At 42.2% G+C, this 19,961-nt stretch overlaps 2 protein-coding genes across 2 annotated transcripts in view; both read right to left on the bottom strand.

Annotated features, from left to right (window-relative positions):
- Nucleotides 1–8,880, bottom strand: part of LOC138266527 (sericin-2-like) — a 29,800-nt gene extending 20,920 nt beyond the window's left edge. The window contains exon 1 of the mRNA XM_069215389.1: nt 8,749–8,880. Within this exon, the coding sequence (XP_069071490.1) occupies nt 8,749–8,880 (132 nt within the window). The remainder of the gene's footprint in view (nt 1–8,748) is intronic.
- An 822-nt stretch (nt 8,881–9,702) lies between these two features.
- The window catches only part of LOC138265202 (probable cation-transporting ATPase 13A4), a 146,176-nt gene continuing 135,917 nt past the window's right edge, over nt 9,703–19,961 (bottom strand). The window contains exons 27-30 of the mRNA XM_069212746.1: nt 17,284–17,471; nt 16,407–16,495; nt 12,900–12,980; nt 9,703–11,421 (exon numbers count right to left, since the gene is read on the bottom strand). Of these exons, the coding sequence (XP_069068847.1) occupies nt 11,173–11,421; nt 12,900–12,980; nt 16,407–16,495; nt 17,284–17,471 (607 nt within the window). The 3' untranslated portion in view covers nt 9,703–11,172. The remainder of the gene's footprint in view (nt 11,422–12,899; nt 12,981–16,406; nt 16,496–17,283; nt 17,472–19,961) is intronic.

Below are 19,961 nucleotides of genomic sequence, written 5' to 3'. Positions count from 1 at the left end.
AATCAGCTGATGTTATTTAAATTCTCCTGTCTTATTGTGACTTTCTGTCAATACTTGTATTTGTAAATGCTTGTTTATTAAAGTTCGTTTCTCCTTTCTTACTTCAACATTTGTTGATAACTTGTATTTGTAAATGCTTGTTTATTACAGTTAGTTTCTCCTTCCTTACTTCGACATCTGTCGATAATTTGTAGTTGTAAATGCTTGTTTATTTAAGTTTGTTTCTCTTTTAAACTCTATTTTGGTTTATTACCATTGAATTTGTAAATGCTTATTTGTTAACAGTTCGTTTTTCCTTTAAACTTGGCCTTCGTTTATAACCTTGACATTTGTAGATACTTGCTCTTTTAAAGTTCGTTTTTTCTTTGACTTTAATATCTTAAACAAGAACCTTGTAAACATAAGGTTAATTCAAACATTAACTCTGTAGCCTTGCCGACTTCCACGGGAACGGTGTACTATCAAACTCTTCGAATAAACCTTGACAATATTTATCCGTTTTCTGTAATATAATCTTCAAATGTAATTTTACCTCATAGGAGTTTCTTTTCTGAAGCGCGCTCTCTCTCCACACAGCTGATTACTGTCAATCCTCAGTTGAAGTGCAAGGCTTCCAGCTGGAGAGCTCGTAACCTAGCAACCAACCGATTGCAAGACTAGAACTGTAACTAACCTTCAGGACTCACAGCGGCCATCTTGGATCTTCTCTTCTTGATTCTTCCTTTGAAATAAGCGCAAGATTACTCTGCAAACCTTCTTCCAGTTTGGGCTTTGCTGTCTCCACTGAGGATATCTCTTTGCTTTTCTCATGCACTTCTTTGATTTGACTTGGCAAGTTTGTGTGGTCATGACAGTACCCCCCTCAAGGAACAGTTCTCCAATTTAGGTTTACTTGGGTAGGTTCTATGAAAGTTTCTCACTAATCTTGAAGCATGTACATACTCGTGTGGCTCCCAGGATCGTTCCTCTGGACCATAACCTTTCCAATCAATTAGATAATAAAGCTGGCCATTACGGATTTTGGAATCTAAGATTTGATTGACCTCATACTCTTCTGCAGAGCTAATCTGGATAGGAATTGGAGGGGAGTTTTGACGTAAATTTAGAGGACTGTTCTTTAACAAGGAGACATGGAAAACAGGATGTATCTTTAAGTGAGCTGGCAACTGCAATTTAACTGCCACTGGATTGATCATCTTGTCAACTTTGAATGGGCCTATAAATCGTGGCTGAAATTAGCGATTTCCTTTGAGACGTAAATGACGAGTGGATAACCAAACTTTGTCTCCTTTCGAATAAATGGGTCTCTCTCTTCTTTTTCTATCAGCCTGAGTCTTATATGAGTCTTTTGCTTGAATTATGTTTTTTTTAGCCCTAACTAACGTGGTCTGCAAATCCCTCACCATCTCTTCTACTGCAGGCACTGAATCATCTTCTTTACCCAACATTGCATTAGGATGTCTACCATGGTTCAGATAAAAGGGGGTGAACCCAGTGGTGGAATGGACAGCATTATTGTAAGCAAATTCAGCTGCCCACTTCAACTCGGGCCATTCCTTCTCTTTATCGAATAAATTGAGTCTTAAATACTGTTCTAACTCTTGATTCACTCTCTCTGTTTGCCCATCAGTTTCAGGATGGTAACTGGTAGAGTAACGAGAATCAATTCCGAATCTTTTACTAAAGGCCTTCCAAAAGCGAGAAACAAATTGGGACCCCCTGTCTGAAATTAGAATTTTTGGGATACCATGGGCGCGTACTATGTGTTGTGTAAACAACTGTGCAACCTGTGGGGCTCGAGGGATTTCTTTCAAAGGAATGAAATGCGCCATTTTAGTGAAAGTGTCTACAAAAACTAAGATAGTGTTAAAACCTTGGCTACTAGGGAGGTCCACTATAAGATCCATAGTAACAGTATGTCAGACATGGGGTGCAGTGGGCAAAGGTCTTAACAGACCTTGTGAAGCTGTTCTGTTTGATTTCCCTCTTTGACATTTGTCACAAGTTGACACATATTGTCTTATCTGAGTTTTCATTTTTGGCCACCAAAATTCTCATTGTATTAGATTTTGGGGGTGATTCTGAGACTGGCGGGCGGCGGAGGCCGCCCGCCAGTCTTCCCCCGACAAAATACTGCTCCGCGATCGCAAGACCGCTGAGGGTATTTTGAGATTTGCCCTGGGCTGGCGGGCGGCCGCCAAAAGGCCGCCCGCCAGCCCAGGGCAAATCTACCTTCCCACGAGGACGCCGGCTCCGAATGGAAGGTGGGAAGGTGCGACGGGTGCAGTTGCACCCGTCGTGTATTTCAGTGTCTGCTTTGCAGACACTGAAATACTTTGTGGGGCCCTCTTACGGGGGCCCCTGCAGTGCCCATGCCATTGGCATGGGCACTGCAGGGGCCCCCAGGGGCCCCGCGGCACCCCCTACCGCCATCCTGTTCCTGGCGGGAGACCCGCCAGGAACAGGATGGCGGTAGGGGGTGTCAGAATCCCCATGGCGGCGGAGCGCGCTCCGCCGCCATGGAGGATTCTCCCGAGCAGCGGAAAGTCGGCGGGAGACTGACGACTTTCCGTTTCTGACCGCGGCTGAACCGCCGCGGTCAGAATGCTCGACGGAGCACCGCCAGCCTGTTGGCGGTGCTCCCGTGGTCGGTGACCCTGGCGGTCACCGACCGCCAGGGTCAGAATGACCCCCTTTGAGTCTTTTGAATTCCTTTGTGTCCAGCCAATTGATCGTCATGATAAGCCTGAAGAATTTTTTCTTGCAGCTCCACAGTCGGAACATACAGTGTACCTTTAAAGTATGGCAAACCTTTTTTGATTTGTCTTCCTTGGCCTTCTTTGGACCACTTCAGCATTCCTTCGAATGTTAAGTTTTCTTGAATTTCTTTGGTAAAATTTTCATACAATATGGCAGATATGAACTTCTCTTGTGGAATAATCAATTCTTTTTCTGGAGGCTCTTTAACTGCACCGGTATCAATTCGAGATAGAGCATCTGCCTTCCCATTTACTTTTCCTGGTCTGAAAGTGATAACAAAATCAAAGTCTGCAAAATATAGGGACCAACGCAGTTGTCTAGCTGTTAGAGTTCGAGCTGATTTTAAAAACTGTAAATTTCGGTGGTCCGTGTAAACGGTCACTTTATGCTTAGCTCCCAAAATGTAATGCCTCCACTCACAAAAAGTTTCTTTGACTGCCAATAGCTCCTTATCCGCAATTGAATAATTTATCTCTGGTGGTGTTAATTTTCGAGAGAAATAGGCCACTGGATGTAATTGACCTGTATCTTTATGACGCTGGGAAAGGATACCTCCTATGGCAACATCTGAAGCATCTGCCTCCACATAATATGGCTCATCTGGATTGGGGTGGAGCAAGATTTGAGCTGAGACAAAGGAATTCTTCAAAAAATTTAAAGCATTTTCAGCTTCTTTTGTCCACTCAAACTTCACTCCTTTCCTCAACAATCGAGTAATGGGTGTAACTTTTTGGGAAAAATTGGATATGAATCTTCGATAAAAATTAGCGAACCCCAAGAAACTCTGGACCTCTTTGACATTGCAAGGAGAAGGCCAATGTTGCACTATCTTTATCTTGGCAGGATCCATACTAACTCCTTCTGGTGACAAAATGAATCCTAAGAACTCAACTCGTTCCACATGAAATGCACACTTCTCCAATTTTACATAGAGATGGTTTTCTTGCAACCTCGTGAGGATGGATCGAACATGGGAAATGTGCTCCTGTAGATTGTCGGAAAAGATTAAAATGTCATCTATATAAACCACGGCAATCCGGTCGAGGAATTCTCGTAATATATCATTAACGAAATGCTGGAAGGCAGCGGGAGCTTTGCATAACCCATAAGGCATCACTTGATATTCAAATAATCCATATCGAGTCAGAAAAGTGGTTTTCGATTCATCCCCTGAAGCCACTCGAATCAAATGATATGCTCCTCGCTGGTCCAATTTGGTGTAGATTCTAGCATTCTTTACTTGATCTAATAAAACTGACACTAAAGGCAGTGGGTATCGATTCTTGATGGTAACCTGATTGAGGGCTCGATAATCAATGCAAGTTCGAAGACTCCCATCCTTCTTTGATATGAAAAATAGTGGGGATGACACTGGAGATTCAGAAGGACGAATAAAACCATTAGCAAGATATTGATCCAAATACTCCTTTAAATGTTGATTCTCTGCTTCGGTCAATGCGTATATTCTGCTACATGGCAATATCGCACCTGGCTCCAGTTCAATTTTGCAGTCGTAGGGTCGATGTGGTGGCAATTTCTCAGCCTCCTTTTCATCAAAAACGGCAACTAAATCCTCATATTCTTTTGGGATTTCTGCTGTCTTTAGTGCACAGATCACTGAAGAGTGTGATGATAAACAGGCCGCTTGGGACTTGGTGGACACTTCCACTCCATCATGAAAGCAATTCTCTTTGCAGTAAGAGGAATTCATCTTGATCGTTCTTTTGCTCCAATCAATTTGTGGATTATGTTCTGTAAGGCAGGGCAGACCCAAAATGAGTTGAAATTGTGGAGCATCTATCAAATTAAAGATTATCTGCTCCTGATGTCCACCAAAACCTTGCATCTGAATTGGTTCGGTCTCATGGGAAATGGGTCCTGAAGAAAGATTGGTTCCATCCACAGCTCTTACTACTTCCAAAGTAGATTTCTTGATAAATCGAATACCCATTTTACAAGTGTATTTGATATCACAGAAGTTGCCCATAGCTCCAGAGTCTATCATAACTGAGATCCCTTGAATTTCCTTCTCAAGGGTCTTAACTGATACTATTTGTACCAAATGTGGCACTGCGGTTTGTAAGGTATTCGCCACTCGTTGATCTAAAGGAGTTGTATTGGGTTCTGCTTTCATCAGGGCAACTCCCTCTACTGATGAAGCTGGCCTTTTCCCGACTGAAGAGCTTTGGGTTTCTTGGGACTGTTTTTAACAAAATATCCAGATGCACCGCAATATAAACATAGTTGATTCACTCTTCTTTTCTCTTTTTCTTCCTTAGATAAAGGACCTCGGATGGAACCAATTTGCATTGGTTCTTCTATCGTTATCCCTTCTCCGGCTCTCGTATGATCATTTCTTACACGATCAATTGTCAGGGGAAATGGTCGATACTCTCTTCTCTTTTCTGCTCTTCGTTCAGTTAACCGATGGTCAATCTGTAACACAAGATCAATTAACTTCGAAATTTCGGTGGGTCTATTTGGAACTTGTGCTAAGGCATCTTTCAATTCATCTCTCAGTCCATGATAAAATATGGCGGCTCTTTTTGACTCCGGCCAGGCAGTCTCTACAATGAGTTTATTTAAATGAGCCAGATAGGCTACTAGATCTTTATTACCTTGCCTGATTTTCAGTAGTTCATTGTCAGTGGCTTGAGCTGCAGTTCGCCGATCAAATATTCTTAAGAACTCTTCCTTGAAATTTTGGAAATTATATAAAACAGGATCATTTCTGGAAATTATTGGCATGGACCATGCGGCCGCATCTCCTGTCAGATAAGACAATATAAATGCCACTTTGGACTGGTCTTCGGAAAAATCGACTGGTCTACATAAAAAATGCAATGAGCATTGGGTCAGAAAAATCTGCGCCTTATTTGGATCCCCACCGAAGCGCTCGGGTTGAGCCAAAGTAATTATAGGGGAAACTGCATGAATTACTTGAGTGGATATACCTGCAGACTGTGAAGGGCTAGGGATTTGTGAAAACACAGATTCATTTGATTTAGCGGTGTTCCCTAACTCATTTATTCGCTGTTTTATTTGGACTGTTTCTTCTATGGTGTTATTTAATTGTTTCTGTAACCCTTCCAAAACGGTGGCTAATGCTTTTATATCAATTCCTTCTGCCATTCTGCTCAGGAGGAAATCAGTTTTTTCCCTAAAATTAGGGTGATGGCACTTCAATCTGTCAGGATACTTCCATTCGATTTCCTCAGAAGCAGAAGATAACTCCTCAGTCCCGACCCGAGCTACTCACAACGAATATTAATCCTTCGTGCTGAGTACCCCAGAGGGGGAAAGGGGAATGGGATGGTAGAGAGACTGCCACAGAGATGATGAACGCCAGTACTCAGTCTGCCTCTTCACATCTAAGATTGGATACAGCACCTGCAAGAGTCACAGTCGCAAGTACTAGGGACATACAACACCAGTTTTTCACTTTCTACTCTCAACACTTAATTCTCTTTAATTCTATTATTTCTTCAGTCACCCTGAGTTCTCTGTAGCCCAGCTTCTCTCTATAAATGATAGCTCTTCTTTGAAAAAATGCTTATTACTGATTCTGGAAGAACTTCTCAACCTTTGTTAGAGATTGGTTTTATGTTGCTATATATATATATATATATATAGTTGGTGATAATGCGTTCTTCAAATCAGCTGATGTTATTTAATTTCTCCTGTCTTATTGTGACTTCTGTCAATACTTGTATTTGTAAATGCTTGTTTATTAAAGTTCGTTTCTCCTTTCTTACTTCGACATTTGTTGATAACTTGTATTAGTAAATGCTTGTTTATTACAGTTAGTTTCTCCTTCCTTACTTCGACATCTGTCGATAACTTGTAGTTGTAAATGCTTGTTTATTTAAGTTTGTTTCTCTTTTAAACTCTATTTTGGTTTATTACCATTGAATTTGTAAATGCTTATTTGTTAACAGTTCGTTTCTCCTTTAAACTTGGCGTTCGTTTATAACCTTGACATTTGTAGATACTTGCTCTTTTAAAGTTCCTTTTTTCTTTGACTTTAATATCTTAAACAAGAACCTTGTAAACATAAGGTTAATTCAAACATTAACTCTGTAGCCTTGCCGACTTCCACGGGAACGGTCTACTATCAAACTCTTCGAATAAACCTTGACAATATTTATCCGTTTTCTGTAATATAATCTTCAAATGTAATTTTACCTCACAGGAGTTTCTGTTCTGAAGCGCGCTCTCTCTCCACACAGCTGATTCCTGTCAGACCTCAGTTGAAGTGCAAGGCTTCCAGCTGGAGAGCTCGTAACCTAGCAACCAACCGATTGCAAGACTAGAACTGTAACTAACCTTCAGGACTCACAGCGGCCATCTTGGAGCTTCACTTCTTGATTCTTCCTTTGAAAGAAGCGCAAGATTACGCTGCAAACCTTCTTCCAGTTTGGGCTTTGCTGTCTCCACTGAGGATATCTCTTTGCTTTTCTCATGCACTTCTTTGATTTGACTTGGCAAGTTTGTGTGGTCATGACACACATACCTGCATTTCTTCTGCCAATGATAGTGTTTTGTTTGAATGTGTAATTTATGATCTAAGATTGACAGATGCCATAGTTGTCCACCTTGCTCTCAGACCAGTCTGCAGTATAACTGGTAGCAACATGTTTGGCTCCCTGTGGTAATTAAAGTGTGCAAAGCACATCCATAGGAGCTGTAGCTCGAAGCCTTTTGCCAAGTACAGCGGATGTGCAGAGACAGTGGGTGAGTTAGGCCTCCAGCTGCTTAACTTGCCTCTCCCAGACATGCTCAGGGTCGCGAGGCATGGTTAAGAGCATCAGACAGGTAGGATGTCAAAGGAGCAATCACACACACAACCCCGGACCACCAGTGCGGGCCCAGGTGTAGTCATACATGCTTCCCAGCCCTGGGACAAGGTTAGGCCTCAGAGATATATACCCTACTTACACACAACAGACCAGTGTCCATGAGGGACACATCCTTTGAGGCCAGCCATCATTCCCTTGAATAAAAGAGTCATTGTATGTTATTTCTGGTGGAATAGTTCACTCTTTACTGCCCTTCCTGGGACTTCTGTCATAGAGTCACCAGAAATAATCTGTATTTTCTTCTGGTGACATCCGAAAGACAGCAATCCAAGGTACTATGCTCTGTTGGCTCTTCTGTTTAGACTCTGTTTCTGTCTCCCTAACAATCTGCCGAGCAGGCTTTAGCTGGTTCAAACCTCTGAAGCCAGACCTTTACTTCATCTTCCTCAATATTCTTCTATTCCTGCTGGCCTACGCGTGCTGCACTGGGCCCCTTCAAAAAGTGTTGTCTTCACAAGATTCTCACTTTTCACCATTGACATTACTATGGCAATGGCCCAGCATAGTTGACCAACACACTGTCTCACTATTCGCCCTCTACACCTTGCCGTCTACAGCTTATTTTCTGATAGCACCCATGTCCTACCTTCCATGACTTCGGCGAAGGCAGCAAGGCCTTTTCTTTCATAGGACCTGAATCTTGGAAAAGTCTGTAGCTATCCCTTTGTTATCAGCCCAAAATTCACTTTTTTTATATCCCTTCAAACTCTTCTTCTAACTTTTCAAGTCACCCTTTTGATTGCTCTCTGCTGATGCTGCCCTTCAGTTAGAGTGAACCCTTTAGATAACATTTGCCCTCCATACGTTTCTGTCATCATCACCATTTGTGATGACCTTCTACGACTGCAAAAGTTGAGGTGTTAGCTGCAGAGAATGCCTGTCGTCATCTCAGAGAGTTGCACTCCTGACCTTCTGCTCTTTCATGTTTAGGGTGTGTTCGGGGCAAAATATATGCAAGTATCATCTGTACTACATGTGCACCCCACAACCCTAACATGGGATGAGTGAGTGGACTCCACCTAGATAACAGGAAGAGCATCTCCCCTATCCTTGGCATAATACACGCTCTCTGCCAAGATTACTTTAGAGGCACCTAAATGTTAAGCAGCTTCAGTGTGCCACCTCAGACCTTCAGAGACCCCTGCACATGATCCTTCTCTAGAACAATCGCCAAGTTAGGCTTAACTTGGTAATTATTCTGGAGAAGGGTCATCTGCAGAGCCATGTGCGTTGCACTGATCTGCATGATGCAGTCACCCATACCTATGAACTAAAACCTTCTTTCCAATACCAGATGTTGACTCAGCAGCTCTTCATTCTACAGCATTTGCTGGGCATCCTCTGTAAGGGGAAGCTGCAGAGCACAGCACACTGAGAAGCCTTGAGGCAAAAGGTTGAGAATGCCCATTTGGATGAGTGTGGACTCAGCATCTGATGCTCTTGTGCAGTTTGAATTTAGATCACGTCTTCAGCAAGACACCGGAGGGATGAATCCTTGCAGCTCATTCGATAACTGAATTATATTTACAACCAGTGTCTTTACAGTTATCTCTAGTGCATACCTAACACTCTAACATGGATTCCGCCATTGACTATCCATGAATTAGATGTACTGCAGGACTTTTCAAAGGTCCTGAGAGCCAAGCTCTGCACATCCATCTTGGGGAGACCAATTTTCTAGATCCTATTCATAGACTCAGGGCTCAACCCACGGTACTGTTGGTCTCAGGTTGCTTTCAGGATATCCAAGGCCCAGGTATTGCTGGTCTTTACGTGTGACAGAGATAGCACAAACTCTGGCTTCACATACCCTTCCCCTCACTTCCTTTGAAATACAAAGCTTTCACTTAGAAGGCCAATCACTGATGGCTCCAGCAAATATGGGTGAGGACTCAATGGTTCAAGTCAATGGGTGTTGAACAATATTTACCTCACACAAGGGGCCGGAATAAATTAAAGCATAATTGATGTGTTTGAGAACTGTGTGAGACATTCATCCAACCTGTGGGATCAGAATCCAAAATATAAACAAGGGTTACTCTCCTCTACATGAAATCAGAGTTCTGCTGTGTTTTATCAAATAATATACTTTATTAGAGCAGGCAACACAGAACAACTATTAGGGAAGAGGATGGAATGACAATCAACAGGTCACATATACTTATTTAAGTTACTACATGAAAAGTAATGATTTAATATATGAACATCCTTCAGATTGTGTGCCACAACCTGTATACTTCTAGCACATCTCATCCCATATTAAAATACTCAACACCCTTACATTATTTACATTCAAAATATCTCTTACATATGTTAACTCCTTATTGCAGCCCAGCTGCAAATGTGTGAGGACCTCACCTACAGGTGAGTGAAACTGAGGAAGTACAGATCCACAATGCTCAATTCTAATATATGTGTCTTATCAGTCAGCACTCTAATATATCTTTTAAAATAACATTGAAGCCTCCTGACTACAGAGTCCCAAGACTTGTGATAAACTGGGGGGTGGGTATCTCAGGGAGCAGGAGTTCAAGAGGGACACACAAAGGTCTTCTAAGGGCCAAGATGAGCACTGAGAGAAGTTACAATCTAGGGGCTAAAGCATCACTGTGCTAAAAGGACACCAGAACTGCTGTCTGACTTTCAAATTTGACGCATCTGCGTGATGCGTAGAGAGATCACTTGCAATTTTCATCATCAATGACTTTACATAACAAAAACAGCAGCACCTTCAATCTTGATGGTTCCCTCTCTCTGGTGATGTTAAAAAATGTATATTTTTAAAAGTTAACAAATATCATATACTCAGATATCAGGGTTACCAAAGTTAAAGATTTGGAAAGTTGAGGAGACAGATAGTCCGGTTTTTAGTTTGACTGACCGTTATTCGGTTCGCATCAGAAATGCTATGAACTAATGGATAACACTTAAAAGTGTTGTTTCTGGGGATCTTGGGAAAACTCATACTAGCCTTCTGTAAATTTATTTTGGATGATGGTTACTGAAGTGGTATAAACTGAACTCATAAGGCAAATGGTGTTGGATGGCAGATTCGGGCCAACAAACCCATCATTTGGAATATGTCATCAGTTTGGGCAAAGAAGATGTCCCAGGAAGACCTGCTATGGTTCTTGCACAAATGTCATGAGTTACAAATTTGTGATGAAAACAACCCCTAAACTGCTACATATATGTGTGCAAGTCTGTTTGTCTGTCCAAACCAAACTGATTTATCCACTGGGTTCGCCGATCTTTATAGGCAAGGTCATTTAGTTTAAGCTATTCACGAATACTTTAATTCATATTCTACAACGAATAAACTTAGTCGCAATAACATCCCTTAGTATTCTTTACCAACGACTAAGATTTATATTAAATAATTCACCTATGATACCAACAGCAATTTACAAAGATACAAAAATAAAATTTCTAATTTCAAAACAAAATGTGCGAATGGGACAAATGAAATGCTTTGCCATTGCAAGTGCTTCTTCACCGTAGGTAGATTTTGGCGAACAACTTCACTGCCAGTCAATGAAGGAAGCAGACGGGCCTAGTGTTGGGTCGCAGTGGCATCTTTGGCTTTGGAGGTCTCACTGTGGTCGAAGGCTGGGTTGCTGTACGCTTCCATGTTACAATTGATATCCTTGGGGCTGGGGTCTGCGTACTCCACCCTTTTCACTGGGGGCCACTCAGGATCCGCTTCCAAGCCAATCCGCAACTTTTTATAATTACTGCCCGGCTTCAACTTTAAAGCCGTTTTCAGCCAAACCCAGAGTTTCCGATTGTCAAGGATCACGTCCTGCACATTGGAAATATATGGCGTGTGTTAAGAGACATTTGTTTTATGGAATACCTTAAGTATTGTAAGTGGTAACTTCTCTGCTCAGAGGTAGCACTACCTCAAACGTGAGCTATCAAGGCAATGATTACCATGCAATCATGCAAAGAGAAGAACATTGTAAACAAATAAGATAAGACCTGTTGAGGAATGTTCAGTGGTACCATCATCTCTCGGTGGAGAGCATCCTCTTTTGTTAGGGTTTGAAAAGCCCTGGGCCTTCATACCCCTTCATCTCTCTTTTCTTTTCTCCTTACTTTCTCAGAAAAACCTATGCATGCACAGAGTCTTCTAAAGGGCTGTGCAAAATCATGTTTCTTCTAAAATATTGTGAAATTTTATCAAAATTAAGCAACATTACTCTTACTCTGTGGCAAAATGTGATTTGCTGTTTTCCCAAGTCACTTTTACCCTCAAGCGTTTACCTTTCGTAAAAAGGAAAGGGGCAGATTTAAGAGTCCCTAGCGCCTCTACACGGCACATTTGCATCCTTTTTTTCACACTAATATGGCCCAATGAGGGCCAAAATCGCTGCGCCACACTTACAAAGTGGCGCAATGCATGCATTGCTCCACCGTGCAACCCTTTCTGCTACATTATGCCTGCGCAAATGGGGCATTTCCCCGTTAGGTGGCCAAAAAAATGGCGCAAGGAACGAGATTTCTTTGAGGCATTTTTTTTTGGCTCTTATAACGCCTACTCAGAGCAGGCGTTAAAAGGAGGCCCACCATTGTTTTCAGTGGGACTCAATGGGCTTTGCAGGATTAGCATCAATATTTTTCACGCTAGTCCTGCAAAGCTCGAACTAGCGTTAAAAATGTTGAGGCTAGTTTCCCAGGCTACAGCCATGGTGTGCTGTATCTTACATACGGCGCGCACATGGTGGTGTTGGGGGGGGCGCTAAGGGGCGCAACTTAAATCAGGTCTAAATTGTTGTCTTGAGGTACTGACAGAAAGGCTCAAGCAGAAAATGTCCCTTGGCATGAGAATTTCTGTGTGAACCAGTCTACCACTGGTATCTCAAGAGACTTTAGTTTACTTGTGGTGCCCTCTTGGGAAAAAAATGAATGTAAAATTATGCCATTCAAAGTGTCGAGAATTATCACAAAATGTTGTAATTAAAGAATTTCACGTATTTCACTGCCATAAATGTAACTTTGCCCAGCCTAATTTTCAATCATGTTTACTAATATGGGCTTCTCATCACTATATTCTATAATATTAATCAAACTTTCCACTTTTTCATTCTTGCAGAAACCTATCTCTTTGTCTCTGCATGCTGGCCCAGGTCCACACCACTTACAACTACTAATATGAAACGCTTAGGTAGAAAGGGATGCGTAAACTTTCATACACCTGCGATGCATGCACATAGGTATGGAACTTCTAACCTAAATATTATAACCTGTATTCTTCGAAAAGAAGAAAACGCATCTCACCTCCACAAAGAGTGACACAATGAGGCACACAACTAGTATGACAAACATGTGCACCCGCCACATGATTGGAGTACACACGAGCTGCAGGGAAACATAACAAACATTTCATAGATTAATACTACACAACAGTTATTTACTTAGAAATTTACTCAATAATAAGAACAAAAGTTAATCTCCTAATAAGTAAAAATGAATGTTCAGACACTTGTGCATATTTGCATCCTAAAAGAGAGGCAAACTGGGGCAAAGTGTATTTTTGTTATTTGTTTTCCAGCAGAAAACATATTTCATGCTAGAAAATGGCCTCAAAGTAATGAAAGTGGTACTTTATGCAACTTTGCATTAAAGGGGTGTACATGTCTATTCCTATGCACCCACCCGTGGATTTTGACGCAAATCCATATCTCTCTACTAAAGAAGATACGCAGGGATTTAAACCAAAAATGTACGCTTCCTCAAGGCATGCGTAACGTTACACAAATCGTTCTTTCCTCAAAACGTTGCACATGTGCTGTACTGTACAGCACACATACAATGTGCATGAAGTGTAAACCATGTCAAAGCAGGTTATTTTGTGCAGAAAGAGAGAACCCTTCCAGTGCAAAACCTAAGCTTGACATCACACGCACCCCTGCACTATGTCACCGTCGCCACATTTCAGTATATACAGCGCTCTTCTGTGAATTATTTGTACATTTGCCCCTAAAAGGGAACAGTGACTAACCGACAACAAACTGAGTTAAAAAATGGGCCAGGAGCTGGAAAATTATTTTCAGCTATAGAATGGAAAGAAAGTCTTCTAAGTTTTACTTTTGTGGACATTAGGTCCCTATTGAGCAACCCCACACCCTATGGAACCAACATTTTTAGTGATGTGGCCTCTTTTGTTGCACGTCTGTCTACAAACAGATTGAATCGTACAATCGTATGGCTGTAAAAGTCAGGCCACTTTTGGTTGCAAAGCTACCACCAAGGGGTTTGTGAATACCCCAACCCCTCTCCGTGTACCACATGGTACACAAATATTTTTGTGAACCTGACGCTGCCTCACCGAGTCTGGATTTGGAACATATGTGTGATTTAGCAAATATCACTCAATCTTCCTACTTCTTAGAGATGATTCTGAATCAATTCTTCCATCAGACGCCATCAGACCCTTCACTTATATTAATAGTATTAATACCAGCACGTAAGAAGTCACATGGAAATCCTCCATAATGGGGTCTTGGCAGGAGTGACCTGTCCCTGTCCACGGAGAATACTTCAAACAAACCCACTGAGAGGGTAGGTGTTTAATGTCCCCTTGGAAGCTACAGAAATGGGATATGTGTATTCCTGTATTTTTATAGTAACAGGCCTCTGCTCAGAGCCTTTTTTGTTGAGTTTCGCACTGGGATCCCTCATATCAGTTTTTCAAAATGTATACAGTATTGAACATTGGTAGAGGTATTGTTTAAATGTTCACTAAAACAAGATCAATCTTAGAGAAAAATTATAAAAAAGATGCTACTGGATTCAATCCCACATCATTTACATTTTCACTAAAATGTATATTTCGATTTAAAAAACAATTGTGATAGTGATAAGACTAGGGGCATGTCAAGTTGCAAAGTCAGGCAATTCCCCACTTCACTGTTTTTTTTTTTTTTTTTTTAAGTACGAGCCTCACAAAGTCTAACATTCACAAAGTTTATAAAAACTAAAAGGACACTCTCACTAGTGCTACTACAGCTCCAGCTGTAGTAAAGACACACACACAGGCAGTAGGCAAACTGCTGCTACTCCATGAAAAGCTAGAGTGATTCCCTCCCTCCAGGTCATTACAGGTACTGTTTCCTGTCCTGCACTTTGAGTTACAGTCTAATGCATTCTGGGTAATGTAGTCGTATTTTGCTTCCCAGAATTAATCAGTCTAGCACACCTACAGTCAATGATGTGTTCAGGACTGGAGAGTATCTGTAATGATCTGGAGTTCAGTGGCTACCTTCTGACAATCCCACACACCTCGTTCAAGGGGGTACCCATGGCTCCCCTGCTCCTCACACCAATACATGAGGTCTCCACACCTTCTAAGGTGCACAACCACCAGTTACCCCACAACTCTAGGGAACTAAGCTGGTTTAAGTATGTCTAAGTTGAGGTAGTACAGATCGCTGATTTACATACTGTTCCTGAGTTTATGGGTGAAGCAAAAAACTTCACTGAATTTAAATATTATCTCCTGGAAAAAGAAGCTGGTGATGCCCAAACAGATAATTTTCTTTCATACAATCTAAAGCACTGTGACCTTGTCAGACACACAGGGCCAGTTTGTGTGTGTTGGAATAAACATTATCCTTGGTTAGAATCATTCATCACCGCCTAGAATGTGCGATGTCAGAACTTCTATAACTGTAAAGTTTCCAAGGTGACTCTCACTCCGAGACACTTTCCATCTTGATGCCATCCATATGTCTTTCTGCCAACACAACTCCTGCCCAGAGTTCTCAAGAAGATCCCAAACAACCGTGCCTAAGTTGTTCTGGAGCCTGGAGATTAGGCATGTAGAGTCTGGTATCTAGAACGTCTGGCTGCACTTTTGAGTTTGATCATCGGTCCTCCAGTCAGGCTGCCTCATCTGCAGGTCCTACTGTCCCAGCAGGAGGGCAGGGTCCTGCATTCGTCCCTGCACATTATCTACCTTTATGTATGGAGACTGAGTGGCAACAGTTGACCTCCCTACTGAAGTCTGTGATGTCATTCTCAGGGCTTTTGCAAAAAAAAGTTATGCAAATCTGTGTAATGCAAAAATATGGAAATCTCACTAATTATGTATAAATACAAATTTAGGACAAATTTGTAAGCAAATTTTGCTGGCATATATATGTGTTTTACACTCATAAACCTGTGTATGCTAACCCCAAATATTCAATCATGCCTTAAGATATTTCTGCAAATGATCTTTTATAAAGAACAATTCTGTTAGGACTTGTGCTGCTTGTGCTGCAAAAAATGCAGGAAAGTTCAAGACTTAGTAATTATTTTGACAAATCAAAAAACATTGCAACGTTGCATACAGACAATTTAGACACGACTAGAAAATAGTTTTCACAGATAACCTGACCAACATGTTATAGTATATAGTATGGACAAACGGATACTAGCAAAACGCTGCCCCCACTTTGCCTCAACCCCTCTTCTTTCACATTTTTCTCGTTCTCGCTCCTCCGAGGGCTGCATGCCACCATTATTCACCATTACTCATCATTACTCACCCTGCTCACCATTGTTCAACATTACTCACCATTATTCACCATTACTCTCCGAAACTCACAACTACTCACATTACTCACCATTACTCACCGTTATTCACCATTGCTCACCATTACTCACCATTGCTCACCATTATTCACCAATACTCACCGTTACTCATGACTACTCACATTACCCACCATTACTCGCAATTACTCACCATTACTCACTATTATTTACCTTACACAAATATAATTTTTCTCATGGCATACATACCTCCAGTACTATGTAGAGCCCAGGAATGTTTGCAAAAATGAAGAAGAGGGTCAGGGCGAACTCAACGACCAGCACACACAGGAACAAGTCTGTAGAGGCACAAAGTGTGAGTGAGAGAAAGCACAGGTGCGGCGTGGTCAACAAATGACACCAATGCTGTCAGCAGAAGGTGGTAACACACCTTAGGATTGTCACTAAAACCCAACAAGTGCTGCAAATACTGACAGTAAGAGCAAGTACCACACCCTAGGATTGACACTAAGACTCAACAAGTGACACCATTGCTGTCAGTAACAGCAAGTACCACTTCCTAGGTATCTCACTAGAACCCAAGTGACATCAAGGCCAACAGTAGGACCCAGTAACACACCTTAGGATTGTCACTAGAACCCAACAAGTGACACCAGTGCAAGCAGCAGGAGCCAGTAACACACCTAGGATTGTCACTAGAACCCAACAAGTAACACCAATGCTGTCTGCAGGAGCCAGTAACACACCTCGTATTGTCACTAGAACCCAACAGGTGATCCCAATGCTGAGAGCAGGAGCCAGTAACACACTCATGGATTTGTCACTAGAATCCTGCAAGATACAGCAGCGCTGCCAGTAGGACCCAGTAACACACCTAGGGTTGCCAGCAGTGGCTAGTAAGGCATTCTGGTATTGACAGGGAAGACTCATTGATCACAGATTGTACCGGAACCAGCCATAAATCAATCCAGAATCATAGTTTTCTGCTCACATAAGATGGTGGCTGGTTCGGGATGTTAAGAGTGCCATAGGGTTCTAGGGTACTGATATATCACCTCACTATGTCATGCCCACACCGCTCCACACCCAAGGCCCACCCGTGAGGTGGCACAGAGGTGGTACTTACAGTTACGGTACACGGGCAGGCGGAAGGGCTTTCCTTTGGAGAACACAAGAGCAAGTATAACGAAATGGCAAGCGGTGAGGAGGTATAGGGTTGTGTTATCGAAGCTTTCGTAGTTCTTCTTGCCTCGATGCTCGCGCTCATACAGTGTCCTTTCTTTATTGGCCGTGGCATTTCCTGGGTAACAAGCACTGAAAAACAGTGTAATCAAGGCATTCTTTGGTGAAAGACATTTTAATATTCAGAGGTACTAACTGTACAGTCAAGGTGTGTGTGTGCCTTTTCTTAAAATCTGCTAAACATCTACATTACATAACAATGTTACCAGGGACCTAGTGTTCTGCAGACCCAGCCATCTGTTGTGAGCACAAGACAGAGGACACAGAAGACAGACTAAGCAGCAGATGGGAATTAAAGCAACTCTGAAGAGGTGATGTAGCAAGGAAAAGGAACCCAGAGGGCTGGTTAGATAGCTAACAAAATGCAATAAGAATTACGGCCACATTCTTCTTACGGGGCTCTGGAACATCCACCTAGTAGTATTGAAAGTAATACTGCAGACTGCGACTAGGCTTGTCTCAGTTGGGTCTGGCATGTAGGAATGGCCAGAAGATTCAGAGACTTCGGGGAATATTTGTACTCTGTTTGTGCCTAATTTGCATCAAAATGTTTGACGCAAATTTGGTGCAAACCTAACACCATATTTATACTTTGACGCCTGACCCTGCGCTTTCAAAATTCAGCAGTGAGCGCCATTTTCTGGATGCGTGAAACCGCTTTGCATTAATGACATGGAAGGTAGGCGTTCCCATCCAAACAATTACTTTAAGGCATGTGCGCCTTATTTATACTCTTGCGTCATTCTGACACCCAGGAGGGAGCGGGCCTTAAAAAATGGCGGCCAGCCTGATTTGCGCCGTTTTTTAGAGCCTGGGTGAGGGCAGGTGTTAAGGGACCTGTGGGCTCATTTCCATGGTCTCTGACCGTGGAAGCAGTCCACAGGTGCCCTTCCCTGGCCCCAGGGACACCCTGGTGCTGGTTTGCGTCAAAAACTATAAATATGGGCCTTCATATCTCTTCTTTCAATTCCGGGTTGCTTGTCTGCACCCATGCAGTCCCTGCTCTGCCTGACCAGACCTCCCTTCTGATCTCATCCTTATACACCAGCACCTGGGCAGGAAGCATTTCCTGCAGTGTACTGGATGTGATCTTTGGAGGATTCTCTCCTCCAGGGTCCTAGTGCCCCCGTATTACATAGCAACCTCCAGCACATGCCACATCAATAACATCACCTGGCACTGTTAATATTCCATTAGTGTCAGGCAGGCAGGAAGGAATTATAATTTATTGCTGAACCCACAGCAGGTTCTGCCAACTTCCGACATGAGTGTCAGAACTCCTAAAGATTTAAAGAATGTTTAAGTGTGTAGGCGGTCTGCCTTACCAGCACATGGGATGTGCCATCTTTTTCATTTATAAGGCTTTTTGGCCTGAGAGGATGGACCCCTTCAGAAAACTCTGGCCTCATTAGCAAGGAACTGGTGCATCATGATCGTTGCACCAGTTTTCTTGCACTGCCCTGCGCCCCCTAACGGCACCATGGGAGTGCTGTATCTACAGTACAGTGCTCCGTGGCGCAGTGTCCACAGCTGCATCAGAAATTCTGATGCATTTGTGGCGCTAAACCATAGCATTGATGTAATAGCATCAAAATGTTGATGCTAGTCCAGTAATGCAAGGGGGGAATTGAAAACAATTCAGCATCACTTTAACTCCTGCCCTGAGCAGGCATTAAAAACAACGGCACTGAGATGGCGCAGAAGATTTCACTGCACTTTTTCGGAAGTCCTTTGTGCGGGGGAACGCCTACCTTGCATGCATTATAGCTGGTGCAGGTATAATGTGGCGCAAGGGTTTACAAACTGGCGCAATGGTCCTATTGTGACAGTTTGTATATGGGACACTGTGTGGGTATGTTTGCGCTGCCAGAACGTCAGAAAAATTGAAGCAACGGTGGAACAAGGGGCTTGTAAATGAGCCCCTCAGTGTCTAATAATCCTCATTTCATTGGACCTTGTCATTCAACAGCCTCCTCCCTTCTATGTTCAATATCAAGCTCTTCTGCGTTCGAAATAATACACACCAGCAATGTCAATTTACGGGATTCAGTTTAATTAATCACCACCAAGGGCTGCTTTTTGTTAGTGTTACAAAAATATCAACCTGACCTCCAGGTCACTAGAAGTCCTGTACAAGTATGTATGACTCACTATTTAGAACGAAAATATCCTACAAAAATATGCTTTCATAGCACAATGCTGTGAGTGTAAGTAAATATAGGTTAATATTGATTTACCATTCTGAAGTCTAGATAGATAGATAGATAGATAGATAGATAGATAGATAGATAGATAGATAGATAGATAGTGGATGGATGGATAAATAGGTAGGTAGGTAGGTAGATGGATGGATGGATGGACGGACGGATAGATAGATAGATAGATAGATAGATAGATAGATAGATAGATAGATAGATAGAGTTTCTTATGTGAATGTATATATACCACTACTGATTTCAGATGCCACCAGTGATGTAATATGTGAGGTTATAATTACTGTATCATAGCGGTGCAAGTTATATTTACGTTATTTACACATAGCTGTTGAACTTCAGTATTTTT

This window comes from Pleurodeles waltl, chromosome 11 (genome assembly GCF_031143425.1).
Source record: "Pleurodeles waltl isolate 20211129_DDA chromosome 11, aPleWal1.hap1.20221129, whole genome shotgun sequence".
In the NCBI taxonomy this organism is placed as follows: Eukaryota; Metazoa; Chordata; class Amphibia; order Caudata; family Salamandridae; genus Pleurodeles; species Pleurodeles waltl.
The sequence above is the reverse complement of the archived record's forward strand: the minus strand, read 5'-3'. Positions and strand labels throughout refer to the sequence as shown.